This window comes from Lagopus leucura, unplaced genomic scaffold (assembly GCF_019238085.1).
Source record: "Lagopus leucura isolate 7727_CA_CO unplaced genomic scaffold, USGS_WTPT01 Super-Scaffold_73, whole genome shotgun sequence".
Lineage (NCBI taxonomy): Eukaryota > Metazoa > Chordata > Aves > Galliformes > Phasianidae > Lagopus > Lagopus leucura.
This window is the reverse complement of record NW_024962252.1, coordinates 74,656,499-74,676,502: the sequence shown is the minus strand read 5'-3', so window position 1 is coordinate 74,676,502 and position 20,004 is coordinate 74,656,499. Positions and strand designations below refer to the sequence as shown.

At 35.3% G+C, this 20,004-nt stretch overlaps 1 protein-coding gene across 1 annotated transcript in view; it reads left to right on the top strand.

Moving 5' to 3' along the window:
- KIF6 (kinesin family member 6) overlaps nucleotides 1–20,004 on the top strand; it is a 139,630-nt gene that overhangs the window by 30,886 nt on the left and 88,740 nt on the right. The window contains exons 8-12 of the mRNA XM_042885015.1: nucleotides 1,084–1,227; nucleotides 1,783–1,869; nucleotides 6,184–6,287; nucleotides 17,464–17,569; nucleotides 18,420–18,561. Of these exons, the coding sequence (XP_042740949.1) occupies nucleotides 1,084–1,227; nucleotides 1,783–1,869; nucleotides 6,184–6,287; nucleotides 17,464–17,569; nucleotides 18,420–18,561 (583 nt within the window). The remainder of the gene's footprint in view (nucleotides 1–1,083; nucleotides 1,228–1,782; nucleotides 1,870–6,183; nucleotides 6,288–17,463; nucleotides 17,570–18,419; nucleotides 18,562–20,004) is intronic.

Sequence of the window (20,004 nt, the reverse complement as noted above, 5' to 3'; positions counted from 1 at the left end):
GATAGTATCTTTTCATCTAATGAGCTGTTGTACACAAGATTTTTAAACCTGGATCCAGGAAACTGTATTCAGATTCCTTTACGCGATAATAATTTTCATATTATCATCGACTCCCCCGAGGACTGCTGGCATAAGATTTATAGTAATAAGAAATTCGACCTTTTTGAAGGCTTCTAAGATAAAGGAGCCAACAAAAATATTAGTACTAAATTTTCTAAAGCAACAATTTTTCTTTTTGTATTAAAAAAATGTATGGAGCTATAGAACGTTCACTGAAGGAAAACCAACTCCTAGCCACTTACAATAGCTTGCACAACTCATGTAACTACAGTTGTTTTTTTTTTGTTTTTTTTTTTTAAGTACAGTGCTTGGGCAGCTGTCAGTTCAAATCTTTTACCCCACGATCTGTTGAAATAAAATTTAGCTTTTTTTTAATTATGATCAGGTCCCATAATGTAAAACGCTGAGAATAGAAGCTGAGAATGTTAGGTGTATCATTTCCTTTTTGGCCAAGACATATATGCCAAACAGTGTTGTTGTTTTTCTCTGGTGGTACACTGTAGTAGTGCACTCTTAATAGCGTATGCATTTTTCAAGGCACTTTCTTGGAAATCAGTGGACTGATCTCTCTAAGAACCGTGTGCTTTAAGATTGTGTCATTTAAAAGTGTGCTTCAGCCAATGTTAGGGAAGTTTCTACATGAATACTATTCATATTTTACTTTAATATTATTCTAGGATAAAGGTATCTTCAGTAAGTTATTACATCTTAGGAAAATATGTTATTTTTATGTTATGTTCAGTTTCCATACTGCTGAGTGACTGTAAAGCTAGGATGTAATAACATTAGCTATATTTGGCTTTTAGGTTCAGTGCCTACAAAGATGCAGACACAATGAATTGAAGAACAATGAAGTGAAAGTTATACCAATAAAATCAGAGTTTTTCAGCTAACTGGATGCATAGTTGTAACTTCTACTGTATTAGAAGTTTCAGTTGCTAAACAGGTTGTTTTTCTTCTCTTCATATGTCAGTTATTGATAGGTAAATTTGAATGCTTTTTCTATTTCTACTGTTGTTCCAGGTAATAATTGCACTTGCAGAGAAAAACAGATCCCACATTCCCTATCGAAACTCCATGATGACCTCAGTGCTAAGGGACAGTCTGGGAGGAAACTGCATGACCACAATGATTGCAACTCTCTCTTTAGACAAAAGAAACATAGAGGTTTGTTTGTTATTTCTATATATTTAAAAAAAAAAAAAAAGTTTTCAGTTAAGAAAATATCCTCATCTTTTGACTTTTATTACAGTTTGAAATTCAAGCGTATATACTTTCATTCTCATCCTTACAAAAGGAAAGTTAAACATTATTTCTACGTTACTACAAAATTACTTTGATTCTGTGATACCATTTTGTACCTATAGTGATGTTCTCTTAATGTTTAATTTTTAGATTTGTAAACTCTTACATTTATCCTTACAATAGCAAGACCCAGAAAACTTTATCATACAGCTGATTAAACATGACTGTAACCCCTGGCTAATGGAGGTCAGTTTTTTGGTTTTTATTCATTAGGGATGTATATTTATTTTTTTTTGTTCTGGCATGTAAGTATTAGCTGATCTCAAAGGAGGGAACAATACTTAAGGCTGCAGTTTCACTCCATGTGCTGGATGGGAGTACTCATGCACCACAAAAAGAAACTTAGTTCAGCAAGGTCATCAGCAGTCTGCTATAGTTGCATGGTGTTAAGATAACCGAGATTTTTTCTTTTTCTAGGAATCTATATCAACTTGCAGATTTGCACAACGAGTTGCTCTTATTAAAAATGAAGCAGTTCTTAATGAAGAAACTGACCCCAAATTGGTGAGAAATGTTTAGGGGCAGAGGGAAGGAGACTGCTTAGTTCTAATTTTAATGATTAATACCAATCACGTGGGTTTTTTTGTTGCAAGTTTCAGTCTTTTCTTTAAAACGACTACTATTCTTAGTTTTCCTTTCGGAGCTGATTATAATTAAACTAAGATAAAACCCCTAAAGGCTTTCTGAATGGTGATATTCATTGTAATCTTTTTATTGCTTCATTTAAATTTGTAGTTTCTAAATCATGGCCACACATGATCGGATGTCCCTAGAATTCTTTAAAAAAATACCAAAATTACTTGTCACTTGGGGATCATATTTTTTTTTTCCTTTACTTACTTGCACATTACCTTGGATTAAAGACTTTAATGTGTTAATTATTTTCCCAATAGTGTTTTCCATGTGGTCAACCACTAAAATTGTCATAGAAGTATTGCTTGTTTGAGTTAACTTGAAAACAGCTAGCAATATAGGTATGAACACACAGGGCTGTACAGTGTAGATGCCCCTGATTTTTCTCATTTGAGGTTTGTGGCAGTTTCAAACTTTTAGCAGCACTGGTGTTCTTCTAGGGGTTAGTCTGTGACAATACCATCATGTCAGCTATGCTTCTAACCTAGCTTTGTCCTTAGTGTCTGTGGAAGTTTCATGGAAGAAGCTGATTTTCAGTATCGTGTTTAGGTGACTCAGTATCTTTAATACCATGCTACACCAATTGAATTGGTCTGATGTCAGCGTTTCTCCAAATAAATTCTTCCTGTTAGTTGGTCTTGAAACTTAAATATTACGTAGAAAGCAAGAATGAATTATTCTCCAGACCCTTTTCTCTCCTTTGCTTTACCTTTCTCAAGAACACTGTAGCCTTGTTTGTTTTCTTTTTTTGTTGTTTAAAAAATCAATAGAATGAATTTTACTTAACACAGAACTGCTTCTCACTTTTCTCTATTTGTCATTGTCTATAAATAACTTAAAAAAAAAAAAAATAGTTGGGAAGAAGAAAATATGTTCTTCCCAGAAGATAAAAATTTTGTGAAGTCATTTGAATTTAAGTTTTTACTTCAGTAGGTGCTTTGAGATCAAACAATTCCATATGTAACCCCTACATTACAATTCTCTTTTTTTTAATAATGACAGTGCATTAGGGAGACAATATACCAACATTAGCACAACTATATTTTTGTAATGAGGAAAACAGTGAGAGTGATTTCAGTTGAGTCTGGATGTGTTACCATTTTGGTAACACTTTTTTGATATCTTTGAACTTTATTTATTGCACTTGCTAATATTTTAGGTTTTGTTCCTTAGGAAGTATTTGGAATGGATGCAATTAATATGGCTTTGATATTATAATACATACTTTATGAAACTTAACCTATAGGTGATTGATGGTTCTTGTAGTTGGTTCTGTAAATAACTTTTTTTCCTCATGCTTTAAGGTATTTGTAGCTGCTCTATGTTAAGCACTTTTGAAATTAGGATACTCAGTCTGTCCTTCAGAGTATGTTTAGCACATTATAGGGTTGAAGTAAATGGGACATCTCTGGCATAGCAAGCAGCATGATGTATGATCTGGCATGGTGGATTTTAACCATCCTAAAACATGATGAAGGGCAATACACTTTGGTGCAAGTAATCCAGCAATTTATTGATTATAGTTCCCTAACAAATATAGAGTTAAGAAAGCCAAAGCACAGCTGAAGGTAAAACCAGCAAGAAATGTAAAGAGCAAGTAGAAGGTCTTGTATAAATAAATTGACATCAGTGAAGCTCAGTAGAGCTGAAGCTGTGCTGCAAAGCAGAATAAAGGAATCTCGTTACTGACTATGTTTCCCTAGTAGGTGAGAGTATAGATAAGACAAAGCAAGAATTTGAATTATATGCTATGGTGGGCCAACAGGCAATGGATACATGTTGAAACTACATTTTAATTACACATTTGGGGGAAAAAAAATAGCGAACGTGTTACATAACCCCTATATATGTGGTTAAATATTTAATTAGGTTCTCCAAGAAGACTATGGAATTTCAATCCTTAGAGGTAACCAACATGCAGATGAACGTGGCCCTGAGCAATGTGTCATATTTAGCCCTGTTTTGAGTTAGGATTCAACTAGCAGCTCTTGTCATATAATCATGTTATACACTCTAACTACATGCCGACTATTTTATCTTGCTTTTTGTCTATCAAAAATTAAAAATCTGCATTAAAAAACGTTTGCAACAAGGTTATTCTATGAAAATTTAGCTGTGGCATCATCTCTTTTTTTTTTTTTTTAGTTTTTTTCGAGTATCATTATTAATTGGTTATTTAAGACTTTCTAAGTACTTTTTTCAGAATATGCTTTTGTTTTTACAAATTTCATAATAGAACTGTAAATCAGGAAGTCTACTGTTAAATCATTCATAGAACCCTTCCATAGTTGAGGTCTATAGAAATAAGGCAAGCTGGAACAGTTTATGTATTAAAAAGCTAAGAATCATACAGGTACAATTCCTCCTTGAGCTTGCTCAAGGATTTAGAAAGGGCAGGAAAGGACAGAGGAAGTAATTTACATTGATAAAGCACAAAGCACTGCCACATTAAAAAAGAAAAAAAAATAGTATGTGTAACAAAAATTTGCTTTATTTTCTTTTTAACAATTGCTTAGTCTTTTGAAGTATTTTATATGCTTCTAACTTTCTATATGCTGGATGTGTTTGAAGATGTAGGAAAGCTTTTTGTTAAGGACCATATTTATAAGACTTAGGTTTGATGTAATTTTCTGCATTATGTGAAATTTTTTCTTTGAAGTATTAAATACGTTTACTAAGGATTGGTCAATTCAGCATGCTATGGCAGATAACAATATGCTATTGGGTTAGCTGGGTTGCATGATGTATGCCAAGGGTGTTATGATAAGAGAGATCTGTGAGAGAGGGTACGTTTATCATTCCGAAGCTGTATATATGGACATAATGAAGAACTAGAGATGGATTTCAGCATTATCTCTAAGACAGAGAGATGTATGATGAAAAAATGAGTTCAGGGTTTGTTTGCTTAACTTTGCTTTCCAAGAGCATGAGAGCAACAACAACAACAAAAAAGAAGGCAACGAGCATATCTTTCTGTCTGTTGTTTCTTTCTTTGCTTTATAATAGCTAATCATGAAAAACTGTCCTTCCATGGTCACACAAGTCTTTGATTGAATTGGAACACATGCAGGCTCCTGACCATTTACTACATCCTGTAGAGCTATATTCCACAAGTTTGGTATGTTTTGCTCTGCTGGATCATTTAGCAAGTAAAGCAAAAGTGGACTCAGGAGGATTACAAATCCAACCCCTCTTGTGGAAAAGGCAGGAGAACATAGATATCTAGATTTTATGCGACTATGTGCTCACTGTGGAATTTGTTGCCCACCTTAACTACCTGTAGCATATTCCCAGGGATCTTGTCCAAATGTCTGCTCTTGCAGGACTCTGTAGAGCTGATTGCCAAGGACAATGTCCAGAAGTCTTTTGACCATCTATGCACTCATATCCATCTAAAAAAATTACTGAAGTTCTGATACATTTGAGCCATTGTAAAGTAATGCATTCTTAAAATAATCAGTCTCCAAGCAACCAAAAAAAACTTGTTCATTCATACTTTAGGTTTGCATATTGTTTCTGTTTTGTGGAATTTGACTTTGGAATGGCAATGATTTCCAAAATATACTTTCATACAACTTTCTTTCCAAAAGTACAGCCTCCAGTAATCAGCTATTCAGAGATCTTTTGCAGTTCATGTCAATTCTACCATCGTTACTATTCATAATTCCATTTTCATTATGTTGATTTATAGTATTCTTTAGTAGTTAGCAACTGATACTTTGTATAGATAAAGTATGCTTTAATAAGTTACCATTGGATTATTACATATAAGATTAAAATACTAAGATACTATTTTGGAATTCCTGATTTCTAAAGGGAAGGGGAACATTGTTTTTGGTATGTAGTTCTCTTTCTGACAGACATCAGTTCCATTTTAAGTCTGTTTTCATCACTAGCAAGCAAAACTAAATTTTTTGCTCACTTTCCTCTTACGGCAAATTATTTTTCTTTCTGTACAGCCGTATCTTCTAACAGGAAGCTTACTGAGTCTGGATGACTTGGATAAATTTCCTTGTACTTGGGTATATTTAAGGTGTTTGGGCTGTTCTTAAAGAGAAAAGAGATTACTTTGCTTTTCTTCTTTATTTCAAGCAAATATTCCCTAACATCTACTTTCTAGTATAAAAATCATAACCTAACTAATCATTTTTAGGTGATGCTTGTTTTATGCTTTGTTGTTTGTAGATGATTATTCAGCTGAAAAGGGAGATCCAAGAGTTGAAAGATGAGCTGGCACTGGTGACTGGCATGCAAAGAACATCACAGCTTTCACAAGAAGAGCTACTTCAGTAATGCCTTACATTTTAATTTTCTTTTGTGTTAACAGTTTTAATCGGTTTCTTTGGTATAAATGTTTAAATCCATCTCAGTGTTCAAGTTCTCAGAGTGAGTACTAAAGTGAGTTTATGTGCCAAGTTAGAATGACAGTTTGCCATGAAAATCTGTATGAGGCTGTGCTTTTGCAGCCTCAGGTTTGAGAAACTGAAATAAACTAAATGCAAGGAATGGGAATGCCTATCAGATGCCAGACAAAAAAAGTGTTGTATAATAGTGTAGAATAACAAAAACAAACTTTCTGAAAGTTGGATATCTGATTGGATATCTGATCTAAGAAAAATTAAAGAAGTGTTCCTGTTAAGAACTATCCTACTGCAGTGTTACTTTGACATATGTCAAGATAAAGCTTGTGTTTCTATTAGAAAAATAATGCCTTAAAAGACAAATATTTAATTTTTTTTACTGAATATGCTATTGATAATGCATGAGTGTTGTAATATCTTGCAGTTTTTTAGTAAAGAATTATTTTTGGAGCGATAAGCTTAAATATTTTTACATTGCACACCAAATTCTTATATTCCATATAATTCTCTTATAAGAATTTGGTGTGCAATGTAAAAATATTTAAGCTTATCGCTCCAAAAATAATGCCTCCTATTTATTTCCATAGGAACTACAACAGAGAGAGAATAATGCCATGACTTGATAAAACAAATTCTCAGCTACAAAATCTTTTTCATCATAGTCACTACCATTACCTATGAATTTTTATCACTGAACAAAAAAGCCTGCATGCTGCACTCAAAAATCTACACCAGTGGAGGTGCTGAAACATCACCCGCTACCTCACTGTGCTCATATCCACTGCTTAATCTCCATAAATGTTCACCAAGCATTGATGAATGTCAAAAGGTGCCATTTTTCCATGTGGAGAAATTCAGTTTCATACCTGCTTCATACTAACTTCCATGTCAGACACCATTTTTGTCAGACTGCCCCCCTGTTGCCACCTGTTGCACAGCAACAAAATGTAATAATATTGGTGGGAAGGTTCAACCTCCTATTACTGTACCACTTCCATCCCCCCTCTGATGTTGGGGGCTAGCATAATAACACAGGAGGCATTACTTTTGGAGCAACATCTAGGTATAAAATTTCAAAATGGCTATACTCAATTCCCAGTTCTGAAAAACTGATTCTGTGGAATGAATCTATTTGATATGAATATATTTGTATAAAGCAGTAGTAACTGATTTGGGATTGTTAAGTTTGATGTAGAAGCTGAAAACTTGATTGGTTTTGATTTCATCTGGAAACGGCCCAGAAGAATACTGTAAGTACTATCCAGGAGATTCTGGAGACCTGCAGAATTCTGCCTTATTGGAAGTTGTTACTCTTCATTGTCTTGTTTTGATTTGATTGGTTTTAATTCTGGAATGAAATTATATTCTTGTGAAGGGTGAGAAGACGGATAGCATTATACAAATATTTCTTTTAAAAAATCTGTTTTCAACACAAGCAGTTACCAATATAATCTTCCAACTAGAGAAGTCCACACAATTCCTACTGGTTAATGATGCAGTGGTTAGGTAGTACTGGATGTGTCCAAGGCATAGAAAGGAAATAAGAGATACAATAAGGATCAGAGTAGTGTTTTTCCTTTGTCTTTCTCTTTCTTTCTTTCTCTTCTTCTTTTTTTTTTTTTTCTTTTTCGACAAGAGATTGAATAGAGATGAATTTGAAGAGTTGACTATTTAGTATGTTAAAAAAAAAAAAAAAAAATTGAATGGTGTCAGCCTGAGAGTTGTGGTCAGTGGTACTATATCTAAGTGGAGGGCTGTGTGGCAGTGTCAAGCAGTTAACCCCAGGAGTGTCTGCCCTGGGACCAGTGTTCTTTAACATCTTTATTGGTGATCTGGATAGTGAGATTGAGTGCCCCCTCAGCAGGTTTCCCGATGACACAAAGCTGAGAGGTGCTGCTGAGACAACGGAAGAAAGAGATGCCATCCAAAGAGACCTGGTCAAACTTTGAAAAGTGGGCCCGTGTGAACCTAATGAGATTCAGTTAGGCTGAGCGCAAGGTGTTGCACTAGGGTTGGGGCAATGTCAGGTATGTGTACAAGACAGGGAGAAGAACTCATTGAGATTAGCTCTGTGAAAGATTTGGGCGTTCTGATGGATGAAAAAGTGTGTGACTGCAGTCTGGAAGATGAACTGCATCCTGGGCTGCATCGGGGTGGCCAGAATGGTGAAAGACGTGATTGTCTCCCTGCTCCTGTGAGGTCCTATCTGGATTGCTGCATCCAGGCCTGGGGCCTTCAGCACAAGAAAGATGCAAAGATATTGGAGTGGGTCTGAAGGATGGCTATGAAGATTTTCAGAGGGCTGGAGCACCTCTCCTATGAAGAAAGGCTGAGGGAGCTTGAGCTTGTTTAGCATGGGGAAGAGAAGGCTCTGGAGCCATGTACTGTACTTAAAGAGAGGCTATGAGCTGGAGGGAGATGGTCTTTCTACGTGGCCAGGTAATGTTAGGAGAAAGGGAACAGTTTTAAGCTAAGGAAGATGTATGTTAAATGTTAGCAGAAAATTGTTTTACTTAAAAAGCGACTAGGCACTGGCACAGGCTACCCAGAGATGTTGTGGATGCCCTATTGATGGAGCTGCTGAAGACCAGGTTGGATGGGGCCCTGGATAGTCTTATCTGGAGGGTGGCATCCCTGTCCATGGCAGGAGAATTGGTGCTAGGTGCTATTTGAGGTCTCTTCCAAACCAAGCCATGCATGACTCTATCGAAAGATCTCTCTGTATTTCTATATACATCTTTCATTTAGTGACAATATTTGTGGTCATGCTAGGTTAGGTCTCTCTAAGCATCCTGTCACTATTGGTTTTGAGCACTTACAAATATCAATAGATAGCATTTAAGTTTTCTGTCTCTGCTGAGAGTCTTTCAATGTATGACGTAGCAAATATTTATGAAAATTCTGTATGTGGAGACTGAGTTTGGAGCTACTTATTATCTGGAGACTTTGCACAAATTGAAGAATAAATACAAAAATGAGTAATACAAACAGACATAGAGATGAATAAGGGCTGAAAAAGCCATTATTTACTATTGCTGGAAAATGCTTATGTTGTGGTTTGCATCTAGTTTTGTATATACAATGAAGCATAAATATTACTTAAAATGTAGATCAGACTTATAACAAGCAGAAGAGGGAAAGGAATATGATATAAGTGATAATGCAATATAGTGTGCTGCACAAAGATGTTGACGTAGTCTACCTAGACTTCAGCAAAACCATCACAGTGTTCTCCTGGAGAGGCTGACAGCCCACAGCTTCAATAGGTGCACTTTTTGTTGGGTAAAGAACTGGCTGGATAACTGGGCCCAGAGAGTGGTGGTGAATAGAGTTATATCCATCTGGCAATCAGTTACGAGTGGTGTTCCCCAGCGGACTTACTGGGGCCTGTCCTGTTTGATATCTTTATTGATGATCTGGAAGAGGGCTCTGAGTGCACCCTCAGGAAATTTGCAGATGACACCAGCTTGGGAGGAAGTGTTGATCAGCCTGGGGGTAGGAAGGCCCTGCAGAGGGACCTGGACAGGCCAGGTTGCCAGGCTGAGGCCACTGGGATGAAGATCAACAAGACTAAATGCTGGATCCCATGCTTTGGCTACAACAACCCCATGCAATGCTACAGGCTTGGAGCAGGGTGGATGGAAGACTATGTAGAAGGTGGCCAAGAAGACCAATGGCATGTTGGCTTGTATCAGAAACAGTGCTGCTAGGAGTGGCACAGAAGTGATCCCTATGTACTCACAACTGATGAGGCTGCATGTCCAGTACTGTGTTCAGTTTTGTACCCCTCACTGCAAGAAAGACACTGAGACACTGGAGCATGTTCAGAGAAGGGGAGTGAAGCTGGTGAAGGGCTGGAGCACAAGTCTTATGAGGAACATCTGAGGGAACTGGGATTATTTAGTCTGCAAAAGAGGAGGCTTAGGGAAACCTTATTGCTCTCTCCAACTACCTAAAGGAAGGCTGTGGTGAGGTGAGGGACAGACTCTCTTCCCATGTAACTAGTGATAGGACTAATTGCACCAGGGAAGATTCAGGTGGGATATTAGGAAAAAACTTCTTCCCCAAAAGAGTGCTTTTGTATTGGAACAAGATACCAAGGCAAGTGATGGATTCAGTGTCCTGGAGATGTTCAAGAAACATTTAGATGTTGTATTAAGGGGCATGATTTAACAGGAAATATTGGTGATAGGTGGATGGTTGGACTAAGTGGTCTTGGAAGTCTTTTCCAACCTTGGTGATTCTATGATTCACCTTATTCAGCCACTACATAATGGTGATTCTTATTTATATCATTACTGTAGGACATTCCAGACTAATTTCTTTTTTTAGTTTCTGCCTTTTTAATGTGGCCTGAAAGGAAATTATTAAGATCATTATGGATTTCTAATGCTATTTAGACATTTCTGCTTAGTTAAGATATATTCTGTTCAAACTTATGTGAACTGGTATGTCAGCATGCATAGGTATGCATATGTCTAAATGTATATAATTCAAGCTTACATGGTTCTTTTCAAAAGACAAACTTTATCAGAAGTATTATTTTAAGCAAAGTGTTACTAAATACCATTGTTATCAAAATTAGTTTTAAATGTTTTATTCTGATTCTTCGTTTCAAGGGAGGTTGTCTTCCAGAATTATTCTGTGCCAATTTAGGTATATATTCTTCAATCCTTAATGCAGATGTTCAAAGGTATAGAACTTCAAAAACTTCAAGTTCTAAGTACATATTCATCTTTTTGTCTCTGCACAAGTTCTTATCTCAGGGGCTTTTTAGTAGAAGATAAACACCAAAATGAATCTAAATGTCGTGACTACATATGTAGAACCCATACTTGCAATGGTTATGATAATACAGTGGTTGTGATAACAGGTTTTTGCTTCCTATGTGCATTGCAGGAAGGAAATAATTATGGTAGAAATAACTATTATTATGTTAAACAGAATTTTATATTTTTCTTACATAGCTTTGTTCCACTTGCTTACTTTAAGAGCATTCAAAGTAGTGGGCTGCTCACTGCAATTCAGATTGCTAGAATTATTCAGATATTATGTGAATAAACTATAGCTGGTTCTTTTTTTCCTCACTTGATGCAAATAAGTGTCTTCAGGATTTTTTTTTTTAATTAATGGAAGGGGGAAAGTGTCAAATACACTTTCCCCATAACCACTACAGTGTCACTATGTCATCCACATGTTTACCACAAAATGGAAAACAAATGCTCATGTCTTTGATTGTGAATGCTAAATGCTCTTGACTTTGATTGTAAATGCTATATCATAATACAACATGAGTGATCAGTTTTGTGAATAAAACTGCAGCTGTCTAGAATACTTACTTCAGAATTCTATGTAAAGTGGTAAGTGCTTTATGTCATATTTTTGGTTTTACTATTTTATTTTCATAAATGTTAGGCATACACATTCTGCTGCTCTCATTTTGTTTATTTGAAAAGCATAGCATAAAAAATAGCAGCTCTGCTATGTAAGTGGTTCATAAAGTAGTTCATAAAATGCTTCCAAAATACTTGCTTTGGGTCATGCAGTCTACTTCCTCAGCTATGAAGGTCTGATCTCTTAAGTATTTCTTTAAGCTAAAGAATGAATTTAGTTTAGTTTAAAGGGGAAAACAAAACAAAGCAATTTGCACTATTAAAGAAATTACATCATCACAGGCTTCTGCACTATAGTTGAGAACAGAGTGAAATGGTATTGAAATGATTTTATTTATATTTTTTCATGCGAGGCATGCCAGAAGTAAATGGAAGAGTCCTTTTTGTTGGAGTCATTTGGGATTTTTTTGTTGTTGTAAATGAGCTCACTAGTAATGTAGTGTGTGCCCAGAAAGCCAGGATTTCTAAGCAAAGCCCTGCACTCCAGAGCACCCACGCTCCCAGAGCCTTTGCCAACTGGAATTCTCTGGTAACAGGGATGGAAGTCCTGGCTTAGCACTTCTATTTATTAATAACTTTACCTTATTTCTTTCAGATACATATGTTATAACTGAAGCTTCTATTTTTTACTTCAACAGTCATATAATGTTCATCCTACTCATTTCCTGGATTTCTCATTACTTTTTTCTGTCTTCTTTTCCTGTTTCAACATTGTGACATCTGTATGCTATCATGGCATTAACAATATTGCACTATTCTACAGTATACAGCTTTAACAGTTGTGCTTAAGCTGTTCAACAAATGGTTCCATTTACAAAGCAGGGCAAATTATATTATTTGTTAATGTCAGTGTTCAATTTCTGTTGTAAGGTGGAAGAAATAGAAACCTATTACCTTGCCTTTTGTCAGCACAGCTTTGCAAACAGCTAGCAGAAATTAGCAGGCTGACTGACATACGCTGCATTCAAGAGAAGCTACCTTAGGTGTAGAGTAGATTTAAAATGTTTCACAGCAATATTTAATTTAGATGCCTGATTTAGAATCCTGCTAAATTAATGTATTTCTCCAGAGGACACTCTTTCTCTTATATGCTATGCGATATTTAGTGTCTGCATTAAAAGAAGTTCAGATTCCTGTAACAGCTACTTAATTGGGATGATTAAAGTGTGATTATCTTTGTTTAATCTCACTACTTTGTTCAAACTGGTCACCCTTTTGAAACAGTCAAAAGACAATTTAAAGTTATTATCAAAGAGTACAGAGTTTGTTTTCTTATGGGGAGGAGGGGACAGAAAAAGGAGGGAAGGAATGGAGTGGGAAGGAAAGGAGGTGATGCGTTATGTTGTAGTGTTTCTTTATGTATGTATTTAAGTATCACCTACCTGATATGTTTTTTCTCTGCAAAAACTCTCCACGTATAGCATTAGTTTAGGCATGTTTTCTCCTGCATGAGTCAGTCTTGGCTGTGTCATAGTCCTTTCCAAAACTCTCCTTGACTTACAGATCTAAATCTTTTCAGGAGTATGCATTTCATCTTTGGAATTAATGTTTTTTGACTGTGTGGAAACTCTTCACGTATGTTTGTCATATTGTAGCTGTCTTATTTCAAAGGATCTCCTTACATAAGGAGGTAGCAAAAATGTCTTCTTTTTCTTTGTCTTTCTCACAGATTTTTTTGTTGTTGCTAATAGGAAGAAAATTTGATAGAAGGGTCAGCTCACCATCTGTCTGACTGATTATGCCACTTAGATGCCACTCCTTGGTTCCCAGGAGAAAAGTGGCAACTCAGAACCTAGCCTTCAGTCTCAGAATCTTACCTAAAAATAAGTGGATATTCTGCCACTTGAAGCAATAAATTAAGTTGAACCCATAATTTTTATCTGTTAAAATGCACTTGTTTGTGTAATTCAGTATCGTTATTTAGAGACTTGCCTAGCACGCTTTTGGAGTTTACAGGATGAACCTGAACCTCACAGCAAATTCTTTACCATTGCTTGAATTCCTCATACGTACACAATTGATGTCTTAAGTTTGAAGTATATTCTCTTTAGACATTTTCATTATATTACAATTAGAAGCAGTAAGGGTTCTTCATCTTTCTTGTCCTGTAGTAGATTTTTTCTGTTTTTAGAGCTCTATATAGGTATTGGAAGTCAAAAAGGTCTGAAAATCTGTAGGAAACAGAAGACACTTGAACTTGTTACTCTTATTTCCCTGCTCTAACAGAACCAAACTTATGTACAAATTTGCAGGGCTATATTACAAACTATCATATAAATATCTTCTGTGGGAATTATACGATGACTTAGGACACCAGTTCCAGTGCTTAATTATCGTTATCATTACTTCACCCAAGTGTTAATCCACTACATTTAAAGTTACACTGTTAATAGGGAATTACTGTCATGTCCATTAACCATTTCTACAAACAGTTTTTACTTGACTGGCACTTTTCTCAGAGTTCTCAGGCTTGCTACCTGGCTTGGTGAGATAAGTGTTCTAGGAACCTCTGAAGATAGACTTGTAATTTACTGACAATTAGTTATGTCAATAATGGCATTTTTGAAGCAATGGCAGAGACCTATTTTCCATTTGGTCTGTCAGCCTGGCTTCTATAGAAAATTCCACTTAGAGTTTTCCAGGTTATCTCATAGCTTAATTATATAGGAAAGTTATTGCAAATGTCCGTCCAGGTGAATAGACTTTTTAATTGTTGGCCTTAAGTGTTTCAGTAGCTGTGTTAGCAGTCTTTCCATTTTGCTTGTCATGAAGTTCACAGCTTATACATAAAATTGGTTGTTCTTTATGTGAACTTAATTTTGATATGATATACAATGTTGGTAATCAAAGTTAAAAGGCAAACTTTCCCAGAAAGGAATCGCGTCACATTAAAAAAAGATCAAAATGAGTCCATCCAAATATATATTTTTTTAGACCTCACATCCTACGTGCTATTGAGAGCTCTAAACTTGAAAATGTACTCTCAGTTGTCTAGGAGTCCTTTTCGGATGCATTTTAGTTGTGTGTGCACGTGTAATTTACATGCTGGTTCATGGAAACGCAAGACTGAATTGGAAGTGAATTTGTTATTGTGGTTTTTTTTCTTAACATGAAAGTCTGTTTTTTGATGGAAGGGTGAAATTGAGGTGGCAGAGTGCTTATCTTACCATTCCAGAGACGTGCTACCAGAAAAGAATTGCAGGGAGTATAAAACATTGAGGATAGAAAACTTTTTGTTTTATGTTTCCTAAATTGTAAGCAGGTTTCATTACGAAAGAATTCCTGAAGAACAGAAAATGATAAGGGAGAAACCAAGTTGATAACGTAAATGCTGTCTCTGAGTTATGGTACTGTATTTGGTTACAGTATTAGGAAGAATGCTATTAAAAGGGAAATTATAAAGACTTTAAGACTGATTCATAGTTGGTAAACAGAAACCACTATTAGTTTAACAAGTTTCTACTTCAGCTATTTATCACTGCTTTTCTTAGTGTTCATCCCTGCATCAGGCTTGTTTTCATATAGATCATGGTACTGTTATTCAAACTCACCTGGATCAGCACTGCAATACCTTTTTATTTATAGTGTGCTATTATATACAAGTATCAAAATGAGTTTAAAATCACAAATGATGTATGTATTTATACTGTTATATGATGTGTGTGTATGTATGTGTGTATATATATATATAAATGATGTATGTGTTTATACTGATACCGTTCCCTTGACATTGACTTAGAATATTAGTTTTCTTTAATGGGCAGTTTAATGGGCATCCTTTTTGCTTGTTGTATTTGCTTGGTGGTTGTTTTTTTTTTGTGTGTGTGTGTGTTTCATTTTTTTTTTTAATCTGATGAGCACTGAGAATAAGTACTTTGTTTACCGTTTTCCACCAAAATGGGTCATTGTTTGATAGTTTCATGTTCTTCCTCCTTCAGGGAGTTTCAATTAGGGAAAATCATTCTTCCTAATTCAGCAGGGTTCTGGCACTAGGCTTTGGCATGCTCTTGTTCCCAGTAGTGTAAGTTAGGCCTGCTGTTAGGGCAGAATGTAGCATTCCTTTAAGGAAAAATTGTTCCTAGAAGGAATTGTTACCAAGATCCTTAGAAAATTAAGATTAACTAAGAATGGAACAGCCTGCCTACTAACAATACTAATTATTTAAAAAAAAAAAAAAAAAAGAAAGCTTCATTAGTTTCATATTTGTTTCCAGCAGAAGCAAAGATTTCTAACATTTCTCTTCTTTGGGCTGCTTTTTCCTAATTTCTGTTTTAAGAGGGCATGTAAACATTAACCTACACTAGCCAATATTATCATTGACATGATGGTGGTAACTCATCACTAGTAAATTTAAGGATTGATTACTCGGGGCTTTTTGAAAAGAAACTATAACTAATGATTTTTGCAGGAAGCGCATACATAAGAACATATCTGAGAGATCAATGGAATGGCATCAGGGCTGAACCAGAGGAAATAAATAAAAAAAAAAAATTGATTACCGGTGTTTTACAGTTATCTAGTACATCTGTGATGAAAAAGCTCCTTAGGAAAGGGATGTTGTTGTTTACCTCATGATTTCATATGATCTTCCTTTTGCCACATATGCGTGCCTCTAAACAGGCAAATAAAGCAAGTTTTTGTAGGGAGTTCTCTGTTAGCAATTTCTTGCTCCTCCTGACCATCTAGGCACAATATTTTTCATGTCTGGGCTATTTTATGTGATTTTTCTAGTTTGGTACTTAGTCATAATTCTTGAAACAGTTCTGTTGGAGGAAAACGATTTAATATTGACTTATCTGCAATAGAACTGAAGACCAGAACTTAGGTGACTATCTTTGAGTACAGTATGATTGGTAAGAAGAGAGTTATTTTCCACGTATTGAAGGTAACTCAATTAAAACCAAGAGCCTCTGTATAACTTGTTGCAAAAAGGGTTTTGTTTTTTTTTTTTTACTCTGCCTTTTTTAATAGGAGAATGACTTCTGTGTTTGATGTTCTGACTAGAAAAAAGATTTGGAGTTGTTACTGTAGATGTAAAAATAGATACAGATATAAAATTCTTAAATGTTTTATAACTTTACATGATTCTGTGGCCTAATTTTCATTTATTTCTATAAATAGTTTAAGAATATCCTCCTGTACAGAGAAGTATACAAGTATCCTCTCCCCTCCTCCCTTTTTTTCCTGTTTGACTTTTCACACCGAAAAATTCTTGAAGTGATAGGTAAATTTTGGAAAAGTTATTTTTATGTATGAAAGTTTACTGACTCTTGTATCATAAAAGATGTTTTTTTTCTTTTACACAAATAACTGCACATTAAAAAAGATCTGATACTCAAAGCCTCTAAAAGTCAGGTTGCCATGTTTTCTGAAAGGACAGACTTCAGTTCATTTTAATTGTGATATGGCAAAAAGAACTGTAATTTGTATTAAGAAAAAAAGAGAGAAAACAAATTTCTTCCTGAAATCCTTCTTACTTTAGTTCTAAAACCGTTAATTAGCACATGCAAGTATGTTTTGATATACAGTTACAGAATCTCCAGTATTGAAACCAGCTTTTAATATCAGCAATAAAAAGTACCATAATTGCTTGGACACTGGGGGAAAAAAGGTAGCCTGCTAAAGTCAGTTATCTTGGTAAATCAGAATTTGACACATTACTTTAGAGTTTAGTTTTTTGTGATTTTTGTCTCTTAAAAATGTCTTTTCAGCTTGGATGAATTAATAGAAACATTTCTGGAAGATGATGATCCTGAAACCACTTTGGATGTTGGAGCAGATATGCGCAAGATCAAGTACTGCTTCACTTACTTGAAGGTATTTCTTTTAAACATAGGTAGAGATGCAGCTGGGACTGCATGTACATTGAAGATATTCACAATTAAAAGAATCAAGTAATGCAGTATAGTTGAGAGCTGGAAAATGGTAAAACTGTGCATTGTGTGAAGAACTAATAGAAATTTGGAATTTAATTGGAAAAATGCAGCAAAATTGTGTGAAAGGATCACAACTTGTATTAAATTGTAAGAGAGGACTGTAAGTTATTGGAATCAATCCATTGCAAGCTATTTGTAAGTGGGTTGATGTATCTGTGTATTCAGAATGCTATGATGTCTTTACTTTTTATAAACTATGTCAAAAGATAAAAATAATATTAAGGCACCATGTGCTTGAATCCATTGCACAATCTTACTAGTGTAAACACTTCAACTCTGAGGAAACAAGATATACTTGAAGTAGAAAGAACAGTGAGGTTAATAGAGAAATAAGTAGAAGGCATTATACACTTTTTCTGTTTTGGGATGTTGTTTTATAATATAACAAGACATGCATTCCTGATTTAAATTTATTGTGTTTGAATAATTAGGTCTTATTTGCACTGTTAATATCGAAAATACCATGATGCTACAGAACACTGGAGTCTCACTTAGATAGGATATAGTAAATGTGAAGTATAGTAACAGTGAAAAACAACAAATGCAACTCATTCTGAATACCTACTTATGCCAAACATTTGCATATAGCTTGGTATAGTGGCATGATTTTATTCTCTCAAGGATGTATACAGACATTGTTTTCAACATATTTTCCAGTGAGTCACAAGAGAAAGTAAATACGTAGCTGGATGTAAAGTTATGAAAGTAATTTTATTTTTTTCTTCTGGTAGCTACGACAGAATCATTCAAAGGTTTCTGATGAAAAGCTGCTCTCGCATCACATCTGTGAAGAAAAAGACACTAGCAAAGAAGCAGGAAAAGAGGAATTGAAAAAAATGAAAGAACTTCTGCAGCAAAGAGACAATGAGATCAGTATCCTTAGCAGGGGAAAAAATAATATTTGGGTTTCAGCTGATGTGGCTACAATGGTTTCTCTGTGTGTGAGATAGGAGTTGGCTGCATGAAATGAATTTCTCTCTATTGACCCCACTGTGTTAAAGCAATTACTCAGTTTCCAAATTTTATGTGGCAAGACCCTTTCTTTACACCTGCTTCTATTTCAGTTGAGACCTAAACCAAAATCCTGGATCCAGGCACCACTTAGCTTTAGAGTGGTCCAGCCAAGATCCAAAGACTGCGAATAAAGCCATGCCTAAAAAACTCTCCTCAAGCAATTTAGGCATTTTTGTAGAATGGGAAAATCTGATGCTATGTAAAGATCAATTTATTACCTTACAAAGAATAGAATTTCCTGTAAGTGTTATTTTTAGCCAAATGAAGTGCTGCTTTGGGGACTATTGGATTATGTACCTTTTGAATGAATATGAAACTTATACTCTTTACACGCATTTAAAAATTAAATTAAAGCTAAGGCTTTCTGCATGTAAAAATATTAGACTACTTAAATGTGCTTTGTCCATTTCAGTGCCTCACAGCAGACACAAGTATGTAGGTTGCAGTGAAAGCAATGTCTTTGTATTTGTTATAGTATTCATGAGAATAAAAAGAGCACAATAGCAGTACTCGATAGAGCAAATTCTCAGCTACAAAGCAATATTTATTTCCATCGTAGTCACCCTTAGCTATGCATTTTTGTCAGTAATGTACACTAACCTGCATGCTGTTCTTGTGAAGATCTGCAGCAATGGAGGGGACCCACTGTCACTGTCAACAATGCTGACATGCACCACTTAATGCCTCACTGTGCCCACTTTCACTGTTTGATCTCCATAAATGTTCAATAAGTGCCAGTGAATGTCAGTAGGTGTCATTTTTTCCATGTGGAAGAATTCAATGACACACTTTTTCTTCATATGCACTCCCATGTCAGATACCATTTTGCAAGACTGCCCATCTGCTGCCATTTGTTGCACAGCAACAAAATGTAACAGAATACTGGTGGGAAGGTTCAACTGCTATTGCCATACTACTTATATATATACACACACATATGCCTCTGATGTCATGGGCTAACACTGTAAAATGGGAGGCATTGCATTCACTGCAGCTCTTGTATATCAAATTCAGTCTATCATTGTTCAAATGCTAATAATGCGACGTGTGATAAAGTGGTGAGAAACATGAAAGCTTTGTAGTCAAGAAATGAGATTTTCTTGATTGTTCTTCAAACCAGGAGCTATCGTAATAACTATACTGTACAGAATTTTATTATTGTCACCCAGTTTACTAATTAATCTTCCCTTAGATTTTTCTGTTCATTTAGGAAATTAATGAGGATTAGAATTAATAACATAATAAAATAAATTCAACAGTACAAAGAATCCTGTGGTTTTGGTTGAAGGCTCACAAAATTTT